A 24,715-nucleotide genomic window follows, 5' to 3' on the forward strand; every position below is an offset into this window, starting at 1 on the left:
TGCTTTTCAAATAAAGATGCCAAGATAACGAAGAAAATTTGATAATAGGAATAAATCAGAAAGTTGCATAAAATTGCATGCTCTATCTGAATCATGAAAGAAAACATTTCAGTTTCATATCCCTTTAATTAGCTCCATTATTATAGGCTTTCTTTCTTCAATACAGGTGGTGAGAGTCCATGATCCATTACTCCTGGGAATTACTCTTCCTTACCCCTAGGAGGCTGCAAAGATTCCCAAATACCAAAAGATGCAAATAAACCTTCCCACCTGTACCTGTCTTTACTTTGTCTCTGCTGGATGTGGTCAAAGAATGAAGATGTACATTTGATTTTTCAGTGAGAGGGGTTTATAATCTGTATTGAGGCCCAGTTTCCCCTCAGAGTACAGTGGCTATCAGAGGGACGTATATGGGGTATTATTATTATTATCTGTTATTTGTAGAGCGCCAACAGATTCCGCAGCGCTAATATGGTTTGTAGCTCCTTTTTCACGTCATGGTAAATCCATCACAGACCCTCCATAATTGGTTTTGCCTCCTTCTATGGATCTACAAAATACTCCTATTTCCTAACCTCTGCTGATGTTGTTTGTTGCTGGATGAGTGTCTATTGGCAAGTATCATTTTTTAACATTTAGACACTCTATAGTCTTATTATGGGTGTATATATATATATATATATATATATATATATATATATATAAAACCGTGTTCTGATGACTTTCCTTGTGAGAATCTTTTGGGTTTATTAAAAAATGTAAATTCCTTTATTTGTGATGTTATATTTGATATTATGAAAATCAAAAGTATGTATTTGGAAGTCCTTGCTAGGGGAGCCTTATGGCTTAAATCCTTGTCTGTTGACATGGTGACAAAATCCAAGCTTTTCATGGAGGTAAAAGGGCTTTTCTTCCACAAGAATTCTAAGGAGATATCTAAAGCTTCAAATCGCTTTAGTTCCTTTAGTCTGAAAAAGGAACAAAATGTTTGTCTCCTCTGCTCAGAAGCAAGGCACCTTTGGCCCAGTCTGGAGGACTAACTGGAACAAGTCAAAGTGGGTGAAGAAATCTATCCCTACTACAAAAACTGCATGAAGGTGCACTTCCAAATCCCTGGGTTCTGAATATAGTTTCCCAGGGTTATCAACAGGTTTCGGAACAAGGCCTCCCAGAGGAAGGTTTTTTCTGTCTAATATTCCAACAAATCCCTTAAAGGCTCAAGCTTTTTACAGTCAGTTTCAGATCTGGAAACTACGGGAATGATTGTACCAGTTCCTTTGCAGGAACAGGGGTTGTGTTTTTATTCAAATCTCTTTTTTGTATAAGGAAGGTACTTTTAGACCAGTTCTGGATATTTAAGCTCTGAACAAGTTTGTAAGAATTCCTACTGGCAAAAACTATTCCTACTATTCTGCCTTTTGTTCAGCAAGGTCAGTTTATATCCACAATACATTTAAAAGGATGTTTATCTTAATTTTCCAATACACAGGGAACATTACCAGTTTCTGAGGTTTGCCTTTCTAGAAAAGCATTTTCAGCTCTACCGTTTGGTCTAGCTACAGTGCCAAGAATATTCACAAAGGTTCTGGGTGCCCTTTTGTTGGTGGTCAGATTTTAGGGTATTGCAGTGTTTCCCTACCTGGACAATATGTTGGTTCACGCTCCATCTTTTCCTTTAGCAGAACATCACACCAATAAACTGTTCTCCTTGGCCTCTTCCTCTGTGATCAGACCTTCTGTATTAAGGTTGTTTTTTTCCATCCAGATCTCAAGTCTCTGAACTTGATGGCATGGAAATTGAGCGCTTCGTCCTTAGTCAGAGGTTTCTCTGATTCAGTGATTGAAACCTTAATTCAGGCTTATAGGAAAATCTATCATAAGATCTGGAAGGCCTTTATTAATTGTGTATAGATAATGGTTTTTCCTAGCATTCTTTTAAATTTCTAGGATTTTGCAGTTCTTACAAAATAGTCTGGATAATGGCCTATCTAATAGTTCTCTGAAGTGGCAGATTTCTGCTCTCTCAGTTTTGTTTTATGGGAAGATTGCTAATATTCCTGATATTCCAAGGAGTAACGGATCATGGACTCTCACCCCCTGTATGAAAGAAAACATAATTTTTGCTTACATGATAAATTAATTTCTTTCACGGTGGTGAGAGTCCACAAGACCCCTCTGTATGCTTTTTAGGGTTAGTTTTTACTTGAGCACATCTTTTTACTTTTGCTCAATTTATCAGGGAAGCATTAATTATGTTTCCCACCAAGCTATACATCAGTGAGGGGCAAAATGACTGGTATATTATCCATTACAAAGGATAACCAATTAATCGTAGAGAAAGCTGTTTATTTTGGGCAAAACTTGAACAGAAGCAAATAGTTATTTAGCTTAAATTTGCTATGCTTATTTGGGCCATCTCATTGTTTAATTGGGGGCAATGAAGACTTAAAGAGCCATTAAACCCAAAAATTGTCATTCATGATTCAGATAGAGAATACAATTTTAACCCCTTAGTGACCGAGGACGTGCAGGGTACGTCTGAAAAAAAAAGGCAGTTAACGCCTGACGACGTACCCTGCACGTCCTCGGCTAAAGTGAGTGCTGGAAGCGATCAAGATCGCTTCCAGGCACTATTACAGTACCGCAGAGATGCCTCGATGTCTGGGCATCCCTGCAGTGCTGTTACGGAGTGCCGGGACCGGAGCGATCACTCCCCCTTGAGTGATCACTTCCGGTTTTGCTCCACGTGGAGCCCGGCAGTGCAGCAGAGCATCGGAAGCGATCGGACACGCTTCCGATGCTCTGCTAGTGTGCTAAGTGCCTCGGTGGGTCGAGGCACTTAGTTAGTATATAAAGTTGATTAAAAATTGGGGGTAAAAAATAAAATATTAAATAAAAAAGCCCCCACATATAGCCCCCCCCTCCCCCATGAGGCTTCCAAAATGGCGATGCCCAGTGCATCATGGGGCCTCTGGGGTTGTCCCTAGCCTATCTCACCATAGGGGCAAGCTAGGGTCACCCAATCTGAGCCTTCTTAGAAAAAAAAATAATAATAATAATAAAATCTCCCATTTGTCTGATCAGGTCAATATTTGTAAATATTGACTCTGATCAGTGTGGATCTCCCTCCCTCTCCTCACTTGCTATTTTGTTGGAGAGAGAGAGAGACCTGTATTTTAGCAGAGAGAGATTTATTTCTTTTATTTGTTAAAAAATTTAAAATCCAAAGGCTCTTTTCAGAGCCATTAACCCCTAGCTTGCCAGTGATCACTATAAATCACTGGCAGTAGCACAGCTGCACTTTTTTTTGCTGTCTGTGCATTTTTTTAGGGGTTAATTTTTGTTGTTGTATTTTTTTTTAAAAACTTAAAGGCTCCTTTCAGAGCCATTTAGCTAATTTAATTTAATTTAAAGACTATTTAACCCCTAGCTTGCCAGTGATCGCTATACATCACTGGCATTAGCATAGCTGTACTTTTTTGCTGTCTGTGCATTTTTTAGGGGTTAATTTTTGTTGTAATTTTTTAAAAACCCAAACGCTCCTTTCAGAGCCATTTAGCTAATTTAATTTAATTTAAATAGTATTTAACCCCTAGCTTGCCAGTGATCGCTATAAATCACTGGCATTAGCATAGCTGTACTTTTTTGCTGTCTGTGCATTTTTTTAGGGGTTAATTTTTGTTGTTGTAATTTTTTAAAAACTCAAAGGCTCCTTTCAGAGCCATTTAGCTAATTTAATTTAATTTAAAGAGTATTTAACCCCTAGCTTGCCAGTGATCGCTATAAATCACTGGCATTAGCATAGCTGTACTTTTTTAAAAAAAAACCCAAAGGCCATTTAGTTAATTTAATTTAAAGAGTATTTAACCCCTAGCTTGCCAGTGATCGCTATAAATCACTGGCATTAGCATAGCTGTACTTTTTTAAAAAAAAACCCAAAGGCCATTTAATTAATTAATTAATTTTGGTTTTCTGTGACAGATACAATAATGTCAAAGAAAACATATAGTGCTGAGGAGGCATATGCCATCCTTGCGTCAGAGTCAGATGCCTCTATGTCTGACTCAGACCCCAATTTTGACCCTGCCATATGCTCAGATACATCATTAGATGCAGTCTCAACTGATAGTGATGTATCTGTGGCTGCTAGCCCCCCTGCCAGCCCCCCTGCTAGAAGGAGGCGTGTTGCTGCCATTGCCGCTGAAGAGTGGGTAACGCCTCATCTCCAGAGGCCAGATATCCCACCCTTCACAGCAAATGCTGGCATAAATATAGATGTGGCAGGTTTTAGCCCCCAACAGTTTCTGGAGGTGTTTCTGGGTGATGATGTATTGGGGAACATTGTCGCCCAAACTAATTTATATGCCCATCAGTACCGTGCTGCAAAGCCTGAAACATATTTGGCAAAGCAGCAATGGGCCCCCATCAATGTGCCAGAATTTAAAAAATTCTGGGCATTGACTATGCTGATGGGCATCATAAAGAAACCCTCCGTTCGCTCCTACTGGAGCAGTAGCCCCATCTGCTCTACCCCCATTTTCTCCCAGAGTATGTCGAGGCAGAGATATGAAATGATTCTTCATTTCATGCACTTCAGCGACAACAGCCTGTGCCCCCCTAGGGAGCATCCCCAATTTGACAGGCTGTATAAAATCCGCCCCCTGATTACCCACTTTTCTGCCAGGTTTGCAGAGGCTTATACACCTGGAAGGAATATATGCGTTGATGAATCCCTGATGAAGTATAAGGGAAGGCTGGGATTCAAGCAGTATATTCCTTCAAAGCGCTCCAGGTATGGGGTAAAGGTGTATAAGCTCTGTGAGAGCGAGACTGGGTATACTCAGGCCTTCCGGGTGTATGAGGGAAAGGATAGCCACCTTGACCCTCCAGGTTGCCCAGAACATATGGGAACCACTGGCAAGATTGTCTGGGACCTGATATTACCCCTAATGAACAAAGGGTATCACTTGTACTTAGACAATTTTTATACAAGTGTCCTTTTGTTCAAGCTACTGTATTGCTTTGATACAGTAGCTTGCGGTACTATTAAAAAGAACCGCAAAGGTTTCCCAGGACAACTTGTACGCACCCGGCTACGAAGGGGGGAGACCTCTGCTCTGCGCCAAGAGGAGCTGTTGGCACTGAAGTACAGAGACAAGAAGGATGTATACCTTCTTACCACCATCCACACAGAGAGGACGGTGGCGGTCTCTGTACGTGGCAGAGCTGAGATCATAAGGAAGCCAGTGGGTGGGGTTGATCTGGCAGATCAGCTGCTGCAGCCCTACCTAATTATGCGGAAGACAAGGGCCTGGTACAAAAAGGTTGCAATTTACCTAATGCAGATTGCAACCCACAACGCTTTTTTGTTGTTCAAAAAAGCAAACCCCGGAATGAAACAGACTTTTTTACAATTTCAGCTCCAGATCATTTCGGGGATTTTGTACCATGATGCACCTGCTCCCCGGGCGGTGATGGGAGAGAGCAGAGTTGGGGCTACTCATTTTATTTTTAAAATCCCCCCTACTGCCGCAAAGCAGAGACCACAAAAAAAATGCAGAGTCTGTACCAAGAGGGGGCAGAGAAGGGACACTGTATATCACTGTCCTGATTGCCCTGGACAGCCTGGACTCTGCATTGGGGACTGCTTCAAGCGGTACCATACAATGGTCAATTTTTAAAAAATAAATACATTTGCTGTAATTTTTTTTTGTTATGTTTACTGTTAATTTTTTTGTTGTTATTTTTTTACTTTTAATGTGCCAGATTTTTACATTTCACTAATATATTTTTTTTTCTAAAATGGGGCTGTTCTTTTTTTTTTTTTTTTTACAAAAACCCCTGTCAAACCTATGCATGGGGGACATAGGTGTTCTCAAGGTGCCTTGCAGAAAACAACCTGTAGTATTTTTTTTGCACTAACTTACAACAGTCTCTCCTAAATCATAGTCAAAAAGCAATGTGTGTGTAAAAATGAAAATTGAAAAATTGCCACCATACACTTTCTCCAATTTTTTTGGCTAAAAAGCCATCAAAGCACACCATATACAATACCTTGGGGTGTCAACATTTCAAAAATATGCACATTCATGGCAATAAATAAAAGTGGGGTTTACAATAGGCCCCAAACTAAAGATAGGCCTATCAGAAGAAATACTCTCACTTAACTAAAATCACAAGTCATAAAATTGTAACATAACCTTCCCAAAATCCTGGCAAACCTATGCATGGGGGGCATAGGTGTACTCGGGGTGCCTAGCAGAAAACAACCTTAAGTATTTTTTTGCACTAACTTACAACAGTCTCTCCTAAATCATAGTCAAAAAGCAATGTGTGTGTAAAAATTAAAATTGAAAAAATGCCACCATACACTTTCTCCAATTTTTTTTAGCTAAAACAGTTACTTCAAATGCATCAAAGCACACCATATACAATACCTTGGGGTGTCAACATTTCAAAAATATGCACATTCATGGCAATAAATAAAAGTGGGGTTTACAATAGGCCCCAAACTAAAGATAGGCCTATCAGAAGAAATACTCTCACTTAATAACTAAAATCACAAGTCATAAAATTGTAACATAACCTTCCCAAAATCCTGGCAAACCTATGCATGGGGGGCATAGGTGTACTCAGGGTGCCTAGCAGAAAACAACCTGAAGTATTTTTTTGCACTAACTTACAACAGTCTCTCCTAAATCATAGTCAAAAATCAATGTGTGTGTAAAAATGAAAATTTAAAAAATGCCACCATACACTTTCTCCAATTTTTTTAGCTAAAACAGTTACTTCAAATGCATCAAAGCACACCATATACAATACCTTGGGGTGTCAACATTTCAAAAATATGCACATTCATGGAAACAAATAAATTGGGGTATGTTAAAATACCCCCAAAAAGACAATAGGCAAAGAAAATATGTTAAATGTGAAAAAAAATCACAAACGCATGTTGGACATTTGGCATTACACCCCCCGAACAAGCCAAGAAACTTATGCATAGGTGGTATCACTGTACTCAGGAGATGTTGGTGAACACATATTGGGGTCTTCTTTGGCAGTAACACATAACAGGAGCTGAGAATTCATGTCTAAAGTACAATGTGTGTGAAAAATAACACACAAAAAATGACTGCCTAATAGTTTGACAAAGAATTAGTGCATGGAAAGTGTTAAAATACCAGCATTTGAAATACCCTAGGGTGTCTACTTTTCAAAAATATATGGTTTGATGGGGGTAAATTACATTGGCCGGCTTCAGAAATGTCCTACATAGGACATGGGTGCATGGGATGTGAAAATTCCAAGTTGAAAAACTGGAATGCGCCCCCTAAAAATAAGGCCTTTTAGCCCCCAGAGAACCGAACACACCTATACATGGGTGGTATCACTGTACTCAGGAGATGTTGTTGAATACATATTGAGGTTTTTTTGGCAGTAACACATAACAGGGACTGAGAATATATGCCTAAAGTACAACGTGTGTGAAAAATAACACAAAAAAAATGACTACCCAAAAGTTTGACAAAGACTAGTGGTTGAAATAGTGCATGGAAAGTGTTAAAATACCAGCATTTGAAATACCCTAGGGTGTCTACTTTTCAAAAATATATGGCTTGATGGGGGTAATTTACATTGCCCGGCTTCAGAAATGTCCCAAATAGGACATGGGTGCATGATGACAGATATGAAAATTCCAAGTTGAAAAACTGGAATGCGCCCCCTAAAAATAAGGCCTTTTAGCCCCCAGAGAACCCAACACACCTATACATGGGTGGTATCACTGTACTCAGGAGATGTTGTTGAATACATATTGAGGTTTTTTTTGGCAGTAACACATAACAGGGACTGAGAATATATGCCTAAAGTACAATGTGTGTGAAAAATAATGCAAAAAAATGACTACCTAAAAGTTTGACAAAGACTAGTGGTTGAATTAGTGCATGGAAAGTGTTAAAATACCAGCATTTGAAATACCCTAGGGTGTCTACTTTTCAAAAATATATGGTTTGATGGGGGTAATTTACATTGGCCGGCTTCAGAAATGTCCCAAATAGGACATGGGTGCATGATGACAGATGTGAAAATTCCAAATTGAAAAACTGGAATGCGCCCCCTAAAATTAAGGCCTTTTAGCCCCCAGAGAACCCGACACACCTATACATGGGTGGTATCACTGTACTCAGGAGATGTTGTTGAATACATATTGAGGTTTTTTTTGGCAGTAACACATAACAGGGACTGAGAATATATGCCTAAAGTACAATGTGTGTGAAAAATAATGCAAAAAAATGACTACCTAAAAGTTTGACAAAGACTAGTGGTTGAATTAGTGCATGGAAAGTGTTAAAATACCAGCATTTGAAATACCCTAGGGTGTCTACTTTTCAAAAATATATGGTTTGATGGGGGTAATTTACATTGGCCGGCTTCAGAAATGTCCCAAATAGGACATGGGTGCATGATGACAGATGTGAAAATTCCAAGTTGAAAAACTGGAATGCGCCCCCTAAAATTAAGGCCTTTTAGCCCCCAGAGAACCAGACACACCTATACATGGGTGGTATCACTGTACTCAGGAGATGTTGTTGAATACATATTGAGGTTTTTTTTGGCAGTAACACATAACAGGGACTGAGAATATATGCCTAAAGTACAATGTGTGTGAAAAATAATGCAAAAAAATGACTACCTAAAAGTTTGACAAAGACTAGTGGTTGAATTAGTGCATGGAAAGTGTTAAAATACCAGCATTTGAAATACCCTAGGGTGTCTACTTTTCAAAAATATATGGTTTGATGGGGGTAATTTACATTGGCCGGTTTCAGAAATGTCCCAAATAGGACATGGGTGCATGATGACAGATGTGAAAATTCCAAGTTGAAAAACTGGAATGTGCCCCCTAAAATTAAGGCCTTTTAGCCCCCAGAGAACCCGACACACCTATACATGGGTGGTATCACTGTACTCAGGAGATGTTGTTGAATACATATTGAGGTTTTTTTTGGCAGTAACACATAACAGGGACTGAGAATATATGCCTAAAGTACAATGTGTGTGAAAAATAATGCAAAAAAATGACTACCTAAAAGTTTGACAAAGACTAGTGGTGGAATTAGTGCATGGAAAGTGTTAAAATACCAGCATTTGAAATACCCTAGGGTGTCTACTTTTCAAAAATATATGGTTTGATGGGGATAATTTACATTGGCCGGCTTCAGAAATGTCCCAAATAGGACATTGGTGCATGATGACAGATGTGAAAATTCCAAGTTGAAAAACTGGAATGCGCCCCCTAAAATTAAGGCCTTTTAGCCCCCAGAGAACCCGACACACCTATACATGGGTGGTATCACTGTACTCAGGAGATGTTGTTGAATACATATTGAGGTTTTTTTTGGCAGTAACACATAACAGGGACTGAGAATATATGCCTAAAGTACAATGTGTGTGAAAAATAATGCAAAAAAATGACTACCTAAAAGTTTGACAAAGACTAGTGGTTGAATTAGTGCATGGAAAGTGTTAAAATACCAGCATTTGAAATACCCTAGGGTGTCTACTTTTCAAAAATATATGGTTTGATGGGGGTAATTTACATTGGCCGGCTTCAGAAATGTCCCAAATAGGACATGGGTGCATGATGACAGATGTGAAAATTCCAAGTTGAAAAACTGGAATGCGCCCCCTAAAATTAAGGCCTTTTAGCCCCCAGAGAACCCGACACACCTATACATGGGTGGTATCACTGTACTCAGAAGTTGTTGTTGAACACATATTGAGGTGTTTTTGGTCAGTAACATATAACAGGAACTGAGAATCCATGCCTAAAGTACAATGCGTGTGAAAAATAACACACCAAAATGACTACCCAAAAGTTTGACAAAGACTGGTGGTTGAATTAGTGCATGCAAAGTGTTAAAATACCAGCATTTGAAATACCCTAGGGTGTCTACTTTTTAAAAATATATGGTTTGATGGGGGTAATTTGCATTGTCCGGCTTCAGAAATGTCCCAAATAGGACATGGGTGCATGACGACAGATGTGAAAATTCCAAATTAAAAAACTGGAATGCGCCCCCTAAAAATAAGGCCTTTTAGCCCCCAGAGAACCCAACAGACCTATACATGGGTGGTATCACTGTACTCAGGAGATGCTGCTGAAGACATATTGGGGTGTTATTTGGCAGTAACCCTTAACGTTCTCAGTAAATGTATTCTTGAATTGCTATTTTGTCAAAAAATCACCACTTTTTTTTTTTTTTTTCAAACTTTGGCATAGATTGGTGGTAAAATAGTTGCATGGAAAGAGTCAAAATACCCCATGTTTAATACCTTAGGTTGTGTTCTTTTAAAAAATATATATACGTGAAGGGTTAATCAGGGATTCCTGACAGATATCAGTGTTCCAATGTAACTATCGCTAATTTTTTAAAATATTTTTTGGAAATAGCAAAGTGCTACTTGTACTTATTGCCCTATAACTTGCAAAAAAAGCAAAGAACATGTAAACATTGAGTATTTCTAAACTCAGGACAAAATTTAGAAACTATTTAGCATGGGAGTTTTTTGGTAGTTGTTGAAGTGTAGGAGATTTTGAGGGTCAAAGTTAGAAAAAGTGTGTTTTTTTCAATTTTTTCCTCATATTTTATAAAAAATTTTATAGTAAATTATAAGATATGATGAAAATAATGGTATCTTTAGAAAGTCCATTTAATGGCGAGAAAAACTGTATATAATATGTGTGGGTACAGTAAATGAGTAAGAGGAAAATTACAGCTAAACACAAACACCGCAGAAATGTAAAAATAGCCTTGGTCCCAAACGGACAGAAAATGGAAAAGTGCTGCGGTCATTAAGGGGTTAAACAACATTCCAATTTACTTCTATTACCTAATTTGCTGCAATCTTTAGATATCCTTTGTTAAAGAAATATCAATGCACATTGGTGAGCTAATCACGAGGCATCTATGTGCAGCCACCTATCAGAAGCTACTGAGCCTATCTATATATGCTTTTCAGGAAAGCATATCAAGAGAATGAAGCAAATTAGATAAGAGAAGTAAATTAGAAAGTTGTTTAAAAAGGAAATTTATGCTTACCTGATAAATTAATTTCTTCTATGATACGACGAGTCCAAGGATTCATCCTTTACTTGTGGGATATTTTCCTCCTGCTAACAGGAAGTGGCAAAGAGCACCACAGCAGAGCGGTCTATATAGCTCCTCCCTTGACTCCACCCCCCAGTCATTCGGCCGAAGGTATAGGAAGAAAAAGGAGAAACTAAAATGTGCAGAGGTGACTGAAGTTTTAAACCAAAAAATAGAATCCGTCTTAAATTGACAGGGCGGGCCGTGGACTCGTCGTATCATAGAAGAAATCAATTTATCAGGTAAGCATAAATTTCCTTTTCTTCTATAAGATACGAGGAGTCCACGGATTCATCCTTTACTTGTGGGATACAATACCAAAGCTATAGGACACGGATGAACGGGAGGGACAAGACAAATACCTAAACAGAAGGCACCACTGCTTGTAGAACTTTTCTCCCAAAAATAGCCTCTGAAGAAGCAAAAGTATCAAATTTGTAAAATTTGGAAAGGTATGAAGAGAAGACCAAGTCGCAGCCTTACAAATCTGTTCAACAGAAGCATCGTTTTTAAAAGCCCATGTGGAAGCCACCGCTCTAGTAGAATGAGCTGTAATTTTTTCAGGAGGCTGCTGTCCAGTAGTCTCGTATGCCAAACGGTTGATGCTTTTCAGCCAAAAAGAAAGAAAGGTAGCCGTAGCTTTTTGATCTCTACGCTTTCCAGAATAGACAACAAACAGAGAAGATGTTTGACGGAAATCCTTGGTCGCTTACAAGTAAAACTTCAAGGCATGAACCACGTCCAAGTTATGCAACAGACGCTCCTTCTTAGAAGACGGGTTAGGACACAGAGAAGGAACAACAATTTCCTGATTAATATTCTTATTAGAAACAACCTTAGGAAGGAATCCAGGTTTAGTACGCAAAACCACCTTATCAGAATGGAATATAAGATAAGGCGAGTTGCATTGTAACGCAGATAGCTCAGAAACTCTATGAGCAGAAGAGATAGCTACTAAAAACAGAACTTTCCAAGATAGAAGCTTAATATCTATGGAATTCATGGGTTCAAACGGAACCCCTTGAAGAACATTTAGAACTAAATTCAAAATCCATGGCGGAGCAACAGGTTTAAACACAGGCTTAATTCTAACCAAAGCCTGGCAAAACGACTGAACGTCTGGGACATCAGCCAGATGCTTGTGTAGTAAGATTGACAAAGCAGAAATCTGTCCCTTTAAGGAACTAGCTGATAACCCCTTCTCCAATCCTTCTTGGAGAAAGGACAAAATCCTAGGAATCCTGATCTTACTCCATGAGTAGCCTTTGGATTCGCACCAATAAAGATATTTACGCCATATCTTATGATAAATTTTCCTAGTGACAGGCTTTCGAGCCTGAATCAAGGTATCAATGACCGACTCAGAGAATCCCCGCTTAGATAAAATCAAGCGTTCAATCTCCAGGCAGTCAGCCGCAGAGAAACTAGATTTGGATGTTGGAACGGACCCTGAATGAGAAGGTCCTGTCTCAGTGGCAGTTTCCACGGTGGCAGAGATGACATTTCCACAAGGTCTGCATACCAAGTCCTGCGTGGCCACGCAGGCGCTATCAAGATTACCAAAGCCTTCTCCTGTTTGATTCTGGCAATCAGACGAGGTAGGAGAGGAAAAGGAGAAAACACATAAGCCAGGTTGAACGACCATGGTACTGCTAGAGCATCTATCAGTACCGCTTGATGATCCCTTGATCTGGACCCGTAACAAGGAAGTTTGGCATTCTGACAAGATGCCATCAGATCCAATTCCGGTGTGCCCCATTGATGAATCAATTGTGCAAACACCTCCGAATGGAGCTCCCACTCCCCTGGATGAAAAGTCTGACGACTTAGAAAATCCGCTTCCCAGTTCTCCACTCCTGGGATATATATTGCTGATAGATGGCAACAGTGAGTCTCTGCCCATCAAATTATTTTGGAAACCTCTATCATCGCTAGCGAACTCTTTGTTCCCCCTTGATGATTGATATATGCTACAGTCGTGATATTGTCCGACTGGAATCTTATGAAATTGGCGGAAGCCAGCTGAGGTCACGCCTGAAGTGCGTTGAATATCGCTCTCAGTTCTAGAATATTTATTGGTAGTAGGGACTCCTCCTGAGTCCACACACCCTGAGCCTTCAGGGAATTCCAGACTGCACCCCAGCCCAAGAGGCTGGCGTTTGTCGTCACTATGACCTATGCTGGCCTGCGGAAGCACATTCCCTGGGACAGATGATCCTGTGACAACCACCAAAGAAGAGAGTCTCTGGTCTCTAGATCCAGATTTATCCGCGGAGATAAATCTGCATAATCCCCATTCCACTGAGCATGCACAGTTGCAGTGGAAGCGAGCAAACGGAATTATGTCCATTGCCACTACCATTAGTCCAATTACCTCCATACACTGCGCCACTGATGGCCGAGGAATGGAATTAAGTGCTCGGCAAGTGGTTAGGATCTTTGATTTTCTGACCTCCGTCAGAAAAATTTCCATGTCTACTGAGTCTATTAGAGTTCCTAGGAATGGAACTTTTGTCAGAGGAACAAGTGAACTCTTTTTTTATGTTCACCTTCCACCCGTGAGTTCTTAGAAAAGCCAACACAATGTCCGTGTGAGATTTGGCTAGATGGTAAGTTGACGCCTGAATCAAAATATCATCCAGATAGGGCGCCACTGCTATGCCCCATGGCCTTAGAACCGACAGAAAAGACCCTAGCACCTTTGTGAAAATTCTGGGAGCTGTGGCCAACCCGAAAGGAAGGGCCACAAACTGGTAATGTTTGTCCAGGAAGGCGAACCTGAGGAACTGGTGATGATCTTTGTAGATAGGAATGTGAAGATACGCATCCTTCAAATCCACGGTAGTCATATATTGACCCTCCTGGATCATTGGTAAAATTGTCCGAATGGTCTCCATCTTGAAGGATGGGACTCTGAGAAATTTGTTTAGAGTTTTGAGATCTAAAATCAGTCTGAAGGTTCCCTCCAACCACAAACAGATTGGAGTAAAACCCCTGCCCTTGTTCTACTTTTGGAACTGGGCAGATTACACCTATGGTATATAGGTCTTCTACACAGCGTAAGAACGCCTCTCTTTTTGTCTGGTTTACAGACAAACGTGAAAGATGAAATCTCCCCCTTGGGAGAGAATCTTTGAATTCTAGACGATACCCCTGGGTCACGATTTCTAATGCCCAGGAATCCTGAACGTCTCTTGCCCAAGCCCGAGCGAAGAGAGAAAGTCTGCCCCCAACTAGATCCTGTCCCGGATCGGGGGCTGCCCCTTCATGCTGTCTTGGGAGCAGCAGCGGGCTTCTTGGCCTGTTTACCTTTATTCCAGGTCTGGTTAGGTCTCCAGACTGACTTGGATTGTGCAAAATTCCCCTCCTGCTTCGTGGCGGAGGAGGAAGTAGAGGGGCCACCTTTAAAGTTTCGAAAGGAACGAAAATTATTTTGCTTGGCCCTCATTTTAACCGTCTTGTCTTGTAATGTCGGAAATGATCTCCTTCAGTTCAGGCCCGAATAGGGTCTTACCCTTGAAAGGAATAGCTAACAGCTTAGATTTTGATGACACATCAGCAGACCAAGACTTAAGCCATAATGCTCTATGCGCTAAAATGGCAAAGCCTGCATTCTTTGCCGCTAATTTAGCCATTTGAAAAGCAGCATCTGTAATAAAAGAATTAGCTAGCTTGAGAGACTTAATTCTATCTAAAATATCATCTAATGGGGTCTCAACCTTAAGAGACTCCTCTAGAGCCTCAAACCAAAAAGCTGCTGCAGTAGTTACAGGAACAATGCACGCTATAGGTTGTAGAAGAAAACCCTGATGAATAAACAATTTCTTTAACAGACCCTCTAATTTTTTTAACCATAGGATCTTTGAAAGCACAACTGTCCTCAATAGGTATAGTTGTACGCTTAGCCAGGGTAGAAATAGCTCCCTCCACCTTAGGGACCGTATGCCAGGAATCCCGAATGGTGTCAGATATGGGAAACATTTTCTTAAAAGTAGGAGGGGGAGAGAACGGAATGCCTGGTCTATCCCATTCCTTTGTAACAATGTCCGAAATTCTTCTAGGGACTGGAAAAACATTAGTGTAAGTAGGGACCTCTAGATATTTATCCATTTTACATAATTTCTCTGGTGGAATGACAATAGGGTCACAATCATCCAGAGTCGCTAAAACCTCCCTGAGTAACAAGCAGAGGTGTTCAAGCTTAAACTTAAAGGCCATCATATCCGAGTCTGTTTGAGTGAACATCTTTCCTGAATCAGAAAGTTCTCCCTCAGACAGCAATTCCCCCACCCCTAAATCAGAACACTGCAAGGGTACAACGGAGATGGCCAATAAAGCATCAGAGGGCTCAGCATTTACTCTGATACCGGACCTACTGCGCTTACCCTGCAAACCAGGCAGTTTAGATAATACCTCTGTAAGGGTAGTAGACATAACTGCAGCCATATCTTGCAGGGTGAAAGAATTAGATGCACTAGAAGTACTGGGCGTCGCTTGGGCGGGCGTTAAAGGTTGTGACACTTGGGAAGAAGTAGATGGCATAACCTGATTCTCTTCTGATTGAGAATCATCCTGAGACATACTTTTATCAGCTAAAATATGTTCTTTGCAATGTAAGGCCCTCTCAGTACATGAGGGACACATTTGAAGTGGGGGTTCCACAATGGCTTCTAAACACATGGAACATTGGCTTTCCTCAATGCCAGACATGTTAAAACAGGCTAGTAATGACCACAAACAGACTTGAAAACACTTTATTTTGTGAAAAAAATAATCTGAAAAAACGGTACTGCGCCTTGAAGAGAAAAAAAGCATACAATTTTTCCAAAACTGCTTTAAAACGATAAAATTATCACAATTTTATGATAAATGCATCCCAACTTGTCAGCTAAGTTTGCCCCACAAGGAAAGGAATACTTAACCCTTAAGGCCAAAAAACGTTATGCTAAAAAACGTTAAATTCAATAAAAAACACCCCCTGCACCTCGCCACAGCCCTGCTGTGGCACCTACCTTCCCTCAGGGGTCTGCAAAATCGGAGTAACCCTTCCATTAGGCCCAAACTGTCCTGAAAGGCCCACCGGAGTTGGAGCTTGCTGCTTGTCTGGGAAAAAACAACTGCGTAACTGAGGCGCAAAAATAGGCCCCGCCCATCTCACTTGATGTCTCACAGCCTAAAATAACCACACCAGAGCGGTCTAAAACCTAGCCATGTGGGTTCAAATACCCATTTAGTGAAGCCATGTGTACCCTCCATTCTTAAAATAAAGTAAAAATGTTTGTCATAAAAAACGTTATCTTTAACTCCCAACATAGAAACATTTGCCCACAAACATCATATCATCAGTGTCAACCATTTTTTTATAGCCCAATATACAGGTCCAGTAATACCCCTCTCTATGCATTAGGATTGCTGCTTATCCTTTCCCTTATGGGGATACTGTCAGCCAATTCTGAAATAACACAGTCTCTCCAGAAAAAAATGACTGAACATACCTCAATGCTTGTAGCACTGAAGTTTCTTAAGTACTCCTCAGCCATTCTGTGGGAACTACTCTGGATCTTAGTTACAACTGCTAAGATCATCAGTCTCCAGGCAGAAGTCTTCATCCATCTGCTGCCTGGGACAAAATAGCACTCACCGGTACCATTTAAAATAAAAAAGTCTTGCTTGAAGAAAATAAAAACTAACATTTTATCACCTCTTTCACTTTACCCTTCCTATTACTTAGAGTAGGCAAAGAGAATGACTGGGGGGTGGAGTCAAGGGAGGAGCTATATAGACAGCTCTGCTGTGGTGCTCTTTGCCACTTCCTGTTAGCAGGAGGATAATATCCCACAAGTAAAGGATGAATCCGTGGACTCGTCGTATCTTATAGAAGAAATGGTATTCTCTATCTGAATCATGAAAGAAAAAATTTGGGTTTAATGTCCCTTTAACAACAAACTGCACGACACACAAGGGTGATCAAAGAGATCAAAGGGGTGCAGCAGCTGAGTCAAAATCCTGCTCTACAGTGGCTGCATTTGCATAATTAGATTGTGGCAGACATTTTTCTTGGTATGTTTACACCTTGAGGGTTAAAAGAGCATTAAATACAGTAGACTTGCGTAATCAATAAATACGTAACAAGACAAGGCAATAGCACTTACCCAGAATATTAAAGGACAACTAGATTTTTTTGTGACAAATATTAGTTTCTTAATTTCCCTGTCCACTCTATCATGTGACAACCATCAGCCAATCAAATACTCATACTCAGTAGGGACTGGTGTCTCAGAAACAGTGCATATAAAAGACACACACAATTTGATGATGGAAGTAAATTGTAAGGTGTTTTTTTTTGTTTGTTTGTTTTTTTAATTGTCCCTTCAACACATTTTACCTACTGTGTTAGAAAAAAAAAAAACATCTGTGCAGTTTTGTAGTTTTCCCTAGAGTACATTTTAGACCACTATCAAGATGCCACAAAGAAATGTCTTTAAAAAAAAAATGCTATTCTTGACAAAAGAAAAAGTCAGCCTCCTGAAACTAGTCATTGACAGCTAGTGGATATAGCTAAATTGCAAACATCTACAATTCCAAAACTGCTAAACAAATAAGAAAAAAGTGGACACTGCAAAAACTGTTAAAAGAAAAAAAATCCCCTAAAAAAAAAAACGAGGTTAACATCCCAGTGTTGAGGGTGCTTTAAATCGATGGTTTTCCACGGTAACTAAATGAGGTGTGTGGATATCTAGGTGAGTAAAAAAACAGATGATATTTTGTGAAATTATATATAGGGTGATTTAAGGTAACTATTTTATATATTTTTTATTTATGTTTTTGCTGCGCTAGGTAAGTTTGAACAGAGGTAGAAGTATGCATACATTAGTCAAAATGTGTTAAGCTACCCTCTGGGAAATTAGAATTATGGGTAATATTAAAATGTATCTAATAATTTTATGGTTAGACATTTTAGGCCTAGCCATTTTCTCCATAAATTGCAAGATGGTGAAAAGGGACAAAGATAAAACATTTTATCGACTGATATTCAATTACTAATTGTTGAACAATATAGATATAAAGTGCTAAATTTAGCTGTTTTGTGAGGTAACCTGATGCTTAATATGGGATCATAAATGTGTGTTGACATATTCAGTAAATAAGTAATCCTACGATGATATTTACTGGCTCCTATATTATAGCATTTCCACAAAAAGTGTTTCTTAAAATGCTTGGTCTGCTTGGAGAAAAATCAACAACAAAAAAATCAAGGGGAAAAAAAAAAAAAAGAAAAATAGCTCTAGCACAAGAGTTTGAAATGAATCAGCACTGAAAGGGTTAACACATTAAACAGATTAGGTTAGCTTGTATGTAGATTAAAAAAAAAAAAGTTTCAAAAATACACTATTTGGCCAAAAGTATGTGAACATCATGCAGGTGTTTCAGCAACATCCATTACTAACAAGTGCATAAAATGCAGCACACAGCCATGAAATCTCTATAGACAAACATTGTCAGTACAATGGGCCATACTGAAAAGCTTAGTGACTTTAAAAGTAGTGTCATGGGATGCCTCCTTTGCCACAAGTGGAAGAGTCTACAAGCCACAACACCACAACCAAGAACTGGTAAACCTCGCAAATATACAGAGAGGGGCAGCTGGGTACTGAAGAGCGTAAGGCAAAATATTATAGCAAATAACTATCATCAATTGCAGTTCCAAACATCAGCACATGAGTCGTGCATCGGGAACTTCGTGAAATGGGTTTCCACGGTTGAGCAGCTGTACATATGACTCACATTAACCTATGTCATTCCAAGCTTTGGCTAGAGTGGTGTAAAGCATGAAAATGTGTAACTAACTGGTAGTCTGATAGAAGAGTGTGACTGTGACGGATTCCAGTAAAATGCTACCTACTGGAACACATAGTAGCTACTGTAAAGTTGATGGAGAAGGGATAATGGTCTGGAGCTAGGCCAATAAGTTCCAGAGAAGGGTCATCTTAATGCTACAGGATACCAAGACATTTTAGACAGTCGGGTGCTTCCAACTTTGTAGCAAATGCCCTTTCCTGTTCCAGCATGACTGCCCCTGTACAGCGTACGGCGCTGGTCGTTAAGGGATTAAACAACAATTAAAAATTTACTTGCATTTACCTTACAGGGAGAGTTCTATCACCCCTCCTTCGGTCCATTTCACGCTGGGGCACTGGATACCATCGGAAGTTAAGTTTCCAATTAAACCCACCATAGGTCATATCAGAGCCTGCCATGTATTCAAAGGTATCGTCACTAATGACATCAATGATCGGACACACCACGGTTCTCCTAAGCAAACAATAAGTGAACAAAGAGTTATCAATATTAAAGAGCAGTATTATATTTGCAGCATGTACATACAAATTAAATTTCTATTAAAGAGACGGAGAGGAAAAACTGAATTGTGCATGTGTGAATTTAAATGTAAAAAAAGCATTTTTAGAATATACTTCCATTGACAAAAATGCTTCTAGTAAAAGTTATTACTGTTTTTCGGCGGCATACGTACATATCCTGTGAGTATTGTGCCTATGAAGACATTATTTGTGTCACATAAGCCACTGCTGACTCTGAGAAGGTGTAGTGTTTGAATATTGGTGGACGGCCTTCACAGGATATATGCGTATGCCACGGAAAAACAAAACGGTAATAACTTTTACTTGAAGCATTTTTGCTAAAAGTAGTATATTGGAAAAAAGGCTTCTATTTCATATTTAAATGCACTCATGCACAATTCATTTTTGACTTTTCTGCTGATTTACTTTCGTTATATATAAAAATTCCTAAGAAAATATTGCTTCTAAAGAGTACACTTAAAAAAACGCCTGGTAAGGAATAAAAAAAATATACTGTGCAAACCTTCCAATTTCTTGGTGGATGACTTAAAATACAACATGTGTTTGGAAAAAAAGATACAAGGAACATGAATCCTTAAAAGTAAACATTCAGGGCTAGATTACAAGTGGAGTGCTAAATAACGCTCCTGCTCGTGAATTAGCTGCGCTAGAAGTAAGCTTTTTGCACTTGTTGAGTTGTGCTCGTATTATGAGTTGAAACTAAACTGTTTTTACTCTCACGCTAACCAATCGATCGCAAAAACCCGAAGTTAGAATATTTCACATATTCTCCCGTAAAAGCCAACAGAGAGAAAAAAGTGGGAAAAAACTAACACCCTACTGCGCAAACCCGATCGCATATTCTCATGTGCGCTGCTGCTAACCCAACATGAAACTATTAATATTTCACATTCCAATGTTCTTTAGATACAAGAATATGTTCTATTTATTCTGAAATAAATATTTCTACATTTTTTCTGGTACAATATATATATATATATATATATATATATATATATATATATATATATATATATATATATATATACATACACACATATATACAGTGGATATAAAAAGTCTACACACCCCTGTTAAAATGTCAGGTTTCTGTGATGTAAAAAAATGAGACAAAGATAAATAATTTCAGAACTTTTTACACCTTTAATGTGACCTATAAACTTTACAACTTTATGGTTGCATAAGTGTGCACACCCTTAAACTAATACCTTGTTGAAGCACCCTTTGATTTTATTACAGCACTTAATCTTTTTGGGTATGAGTTTTTCAGCATGGCATTTTAACAGGGGTGTGTAGACTTTTTATATCCACTGTATAAATATATAATTATATATAGGTATAGAATTTTATATTTATATATATATATATATATATATATATATACATACACACAGATAAATATATATATAAGAATATCTATTTAAAAATACTTGCAGAACATGTGTAGAACATTGGCATGTCAAATATTTACAGTAAATACATTGTTAAAACCTTTATTAAAAGTGAATATTGCATATATATATATATATATATGCTCTAACCCCCTCTCTCTCCCCCCTCTCTTTAGCTGTCTCTCTCTATCCCCCCCCCCTCTTTTGCTCTCTATCCCCCCTCTGTTGCTCTCTCTGTCCCCCCTCTTTTGCTCTCTCTGTCCCCCCCTCTTTTGCTCTCTCTATCCCCCCCTCTTTTGCTCTCTCTATCACCCCTCTTTTGCTCTCTCTATCCCCCCTTTTGCTCTCTCTATCCCCCCCCTCTTTTGCTCACTCTGTCCCCCCTCTCTCCCCTCTTTTGCTCTCTCTCCCCCCATCTCTTCCCTCTCTTTTGCCCTCTCCTCCCTCTCTTGCTTTTGCTCTCTCACTATCCCCCCTCTTTTGCGCTCTCCCCCTCTCTTTTGCTCTCTCTATCTCCCCTATTTTGCTCTCTCCCCTTTCTTTTGCTCTCCCTCCCCCTATTTTGCTGTTTCTCTCCCTCTGTTTTGCTCTTTCTACCCCCCTATTTTGCTCTCTCTATCCCCCCTCTTTTGCTCTCTCTCTTTATCCCCACCTCTTTTGCTCTCTCTCTTTATCCCCCCTCTTTTGCTCTCTCTCTTTATCCCCCCTCTTTTGCTCTCTCTCTTTATCCCCCCTCTTTTGCTCTCTCTCTTTATCCCCCCTCTTTTGCTCTCTCTCTTTATCCCCCCTCTTTTGCTCTCTCTCTTTATCCCCCCTCTTTTGCTCTCTCTCTTTATCCCCCCTCCACATCACACCTGACCCCCATCTACACCATGCTCGCCCCTCCCGCGTCACGCCAGGTCAGTGTGTTGAAGGCCAGGTGTGTTTGTCCTCCCGCTGTCTCTCTACTGCTCATTCGGACAAGCACACTCGGCCTTTGATATTATAGGATATATATATATATATATATATATATATATATATACATATACACACACATATATACACATATACACACACACATCTTTAGACATGTATATTTATGTATGTCAATGTTAAAGCACTTTGGCTGCCTCCCCCCCCCCCAAACACCTGAGGCTTCATTTCTTTGAGGGCTTATAACTTGTGTGCAATACTTGTTTGAGTAATTTTTATAAGATAGTGTTATGAGTATAACTGTACTTTGTAATGTATTTTGATGTATTTTGTGTAACTTTTTAGTTTCACAAACACTTAACCAGAGCTCTGAAGTCATGGTAATCATTCTAGCGTAAATTGCAATTGTGCTCAAGCGATCACATTGACTTTCAAGTCTTAAAACCAGCGGTAAGCCCGACGAGTGCAAACCCCCGCAATAAACCCCTTATCGCTTATGGGCAAACATTTGTGCTCCACTCGTAATCTGACCCTTAATGCTTTAGTTGCAGGTAATTACTAAGGTGGAAAAAAACTAAAGTGATGAGCTATCTTGTGTCTTGAAACTCAACAGTGTAATTTAAAAGCATTTTAATAGATAGGAAAATTAAGAGAAAGAACATTGGCAAAAAACAACATTTGATACTATTACTAGGCATCAGACAGCTGGCTTTAGCGGACACAAAAACAATAAAGCAAAACTGTGGCAATATGTTCCTTCAGTATTAAAGCAGAAGGATGATTTCTCAGAACGTTAAATATGCAATATATTTTCTGTCTTTTAATGCCAACATGGGCATTCATGCACTCTAAATATTTATCTGTGGAAAGTATTTAGAGCAGCATTAAACCACAGCATAATGTTAAATTCATATATCCCCATTAGTGCACTTTACATGCTATTGAGCACACCAATATGTCATAGGCACCAATATGTAATATTGCAATACATACATTTTCCCCTCACTTTCTAAAGTATGCCCATTTTTTTAAAAAAAAACTATACACATCAGTTAAAATGTATAACTATAGGATATATGAATAACATTTAAAAAAAAAAAAGCTGTGTTAGTATGAAATGGCCACACCCACCCAACAGTGTCTCATTTTTATGATGCAACCATCGAAGAGGTGAAAACGTTTATAACAGTTTGAGGAAAATGAATGGGTTTTAAGAAAATACCATTACTGTTAAGTGATTTTAAAGTAATTTATTTGATATATTTAAAAAAAGGGACTATAAAAATAGATATCATTTTTGTTAAATAGGTGTTTCTGTATTAAAAAGAAAACTTTTTATGCATGCATGATGTGCTGCGTATCTCCTATTAGTTTCAAAACCAGCTTTCACTTAAAGGAGACTCCAACTGCCCCTATTTGAGAGGGACAGTCTCTAGTTCTGAGCTCTGTCCCGCTGTCCATCTGAAACAGCTATTTTTGTACCTATTTGAAAAATTTCCCTTAGCCCCACCCACATAGCACTGACATGACCACAAACCACCCAGAAACACCCACTGTCCACCCAGACACAACCACTATTACGCCCACTCCCAACACGGCTCCTCCCACAAACAGCAACTAGCGCCCATCAACTTCTTGAGTCCCTGGTACCCAGACACAAATGTAAGCTTAAAAAAACACATCCTGTCTGTGGAAAAAGCTCTCCAAAGTCAAGCAGCCTTTTAGATACAGCACATTTTAAAATACCTTTTTTCCCTGCTAAAAAGCATTAGGTCAATAATAAAACAAGAGGGAACATACTGCTCCAGCCCTGCCAATCTAAATTGACGTGACTTTTTTCAATTTTTTCCTCCTAAAGCAACATAGATTTTTTTTGACTGCCAATATATTCCTTCCAAGCCAATATGCAAAATTTCCCTTGTGTAGAAAAATGGTACCTCCAGCACTTCCTTATTGAGTTTATTTTCCAAAACAACATAGCACAAAAAAGGTTATTTAAAGTTAAATTATCTCAAAACAATATAGCTCTAAAAAACATGTTTGGCTATTATCTGATTTGACCTGAGTTCTGTATATGAAGTATATTAAGAATGGTAGATTGAATGGTAAATTCAAGTGCTTTATGGGCCGCTTGCCTGAGATGGATAGTGCCACTATGTCTGCATTTAAAATACAGCTAATACTTATGGGATAATTTAATATAATTCAATGCGGAGTATGGTACTGCAATGCAATGCTAATCTTAAAGGGACACTGAACCCAAAAATGTTGTTTTGTAATTCAGAAAGAGCATGCAATTTTAAGCAACTTTCTAATTTACTCCTATTATCAATTTTCTTTCTTTGTTCTCTTGCTATCTTTATTTGAAAAAGAAGACATCTATGTTTTTTTGGGTTCAGTACTCTGAACAGCATTTTTTTATTGGTGGATGAATTTATCCACCAATCAGCAAGGACAACCCAGGTTGTTCACCAAAAATGGGCCGGCATCTAAACTTACATTCTTGCATTTTAAATAAAGATACCAAGAGAATGAAGTAAATCTGATAATAGGAGTAAATTAGAAAGTTGCTTAAAATTTCATGCTCAATGGGTACAGTGTCCCTTTAAGGGATTATTGAATTACTTTTTAATATTAGACTTGTTTTATTATTACTCTGGATAATACAAGTATTTCTAGGCAATAAATAATGAATATATAAAGGCAAAGATACTTCATTATGCATAACTAAACATTTTATATAAAAATATCAAGTGTTTTACTGTCCCTTTAAACCTAAATTATTCTTTCATTATTCAATCGGAAAAAAAAATCCAGTTTATTTCTATTATTTATTTTACTGTTCTCTTTAAAAACTTTGTTGAAGGGCATACATAGT

General features: G+C 38.9%; 1 protein-coding gene across 1 annotated transcript in view; it reads right to left on the bottom strand.

Moving 5' to 3' along the window:
* The window catches only part of GALNT1 (polypeptide N-acetylgalactosaminyltransferase 1), a 506,720-nt gene that overhangs the window by 56,351 nt on the left and 425,654 nt on the right, over positions 1-24,715 (bottom strand). Inside the window, exon 6 of the mRNA XM_053714537.1 lies at positions 19,293-19,463. Within this exon, the coding sequence (XP_053570512.1) occupies positions 19,293-19,463 (171 nt within the window). The remainder of the gene's footprint in view (positions 1-19,292; positions 19,464-24,715) is intronic.

Source organism: Bombina bombina, chromosome 5 (genome assembly GCF_027579735.1).
Source record: "Bombina bombina isolate aBomBom1 chromosome 5, aBomBom1.pri, whole genome shotgun sequence".
Classification (NCBI taxonomy): domain Eukaryota; kingdom Metazoa; phylum Chordata; class Amphibia; order Anura; family Bombinatoridae; genus Bombina; species Bombina bombina.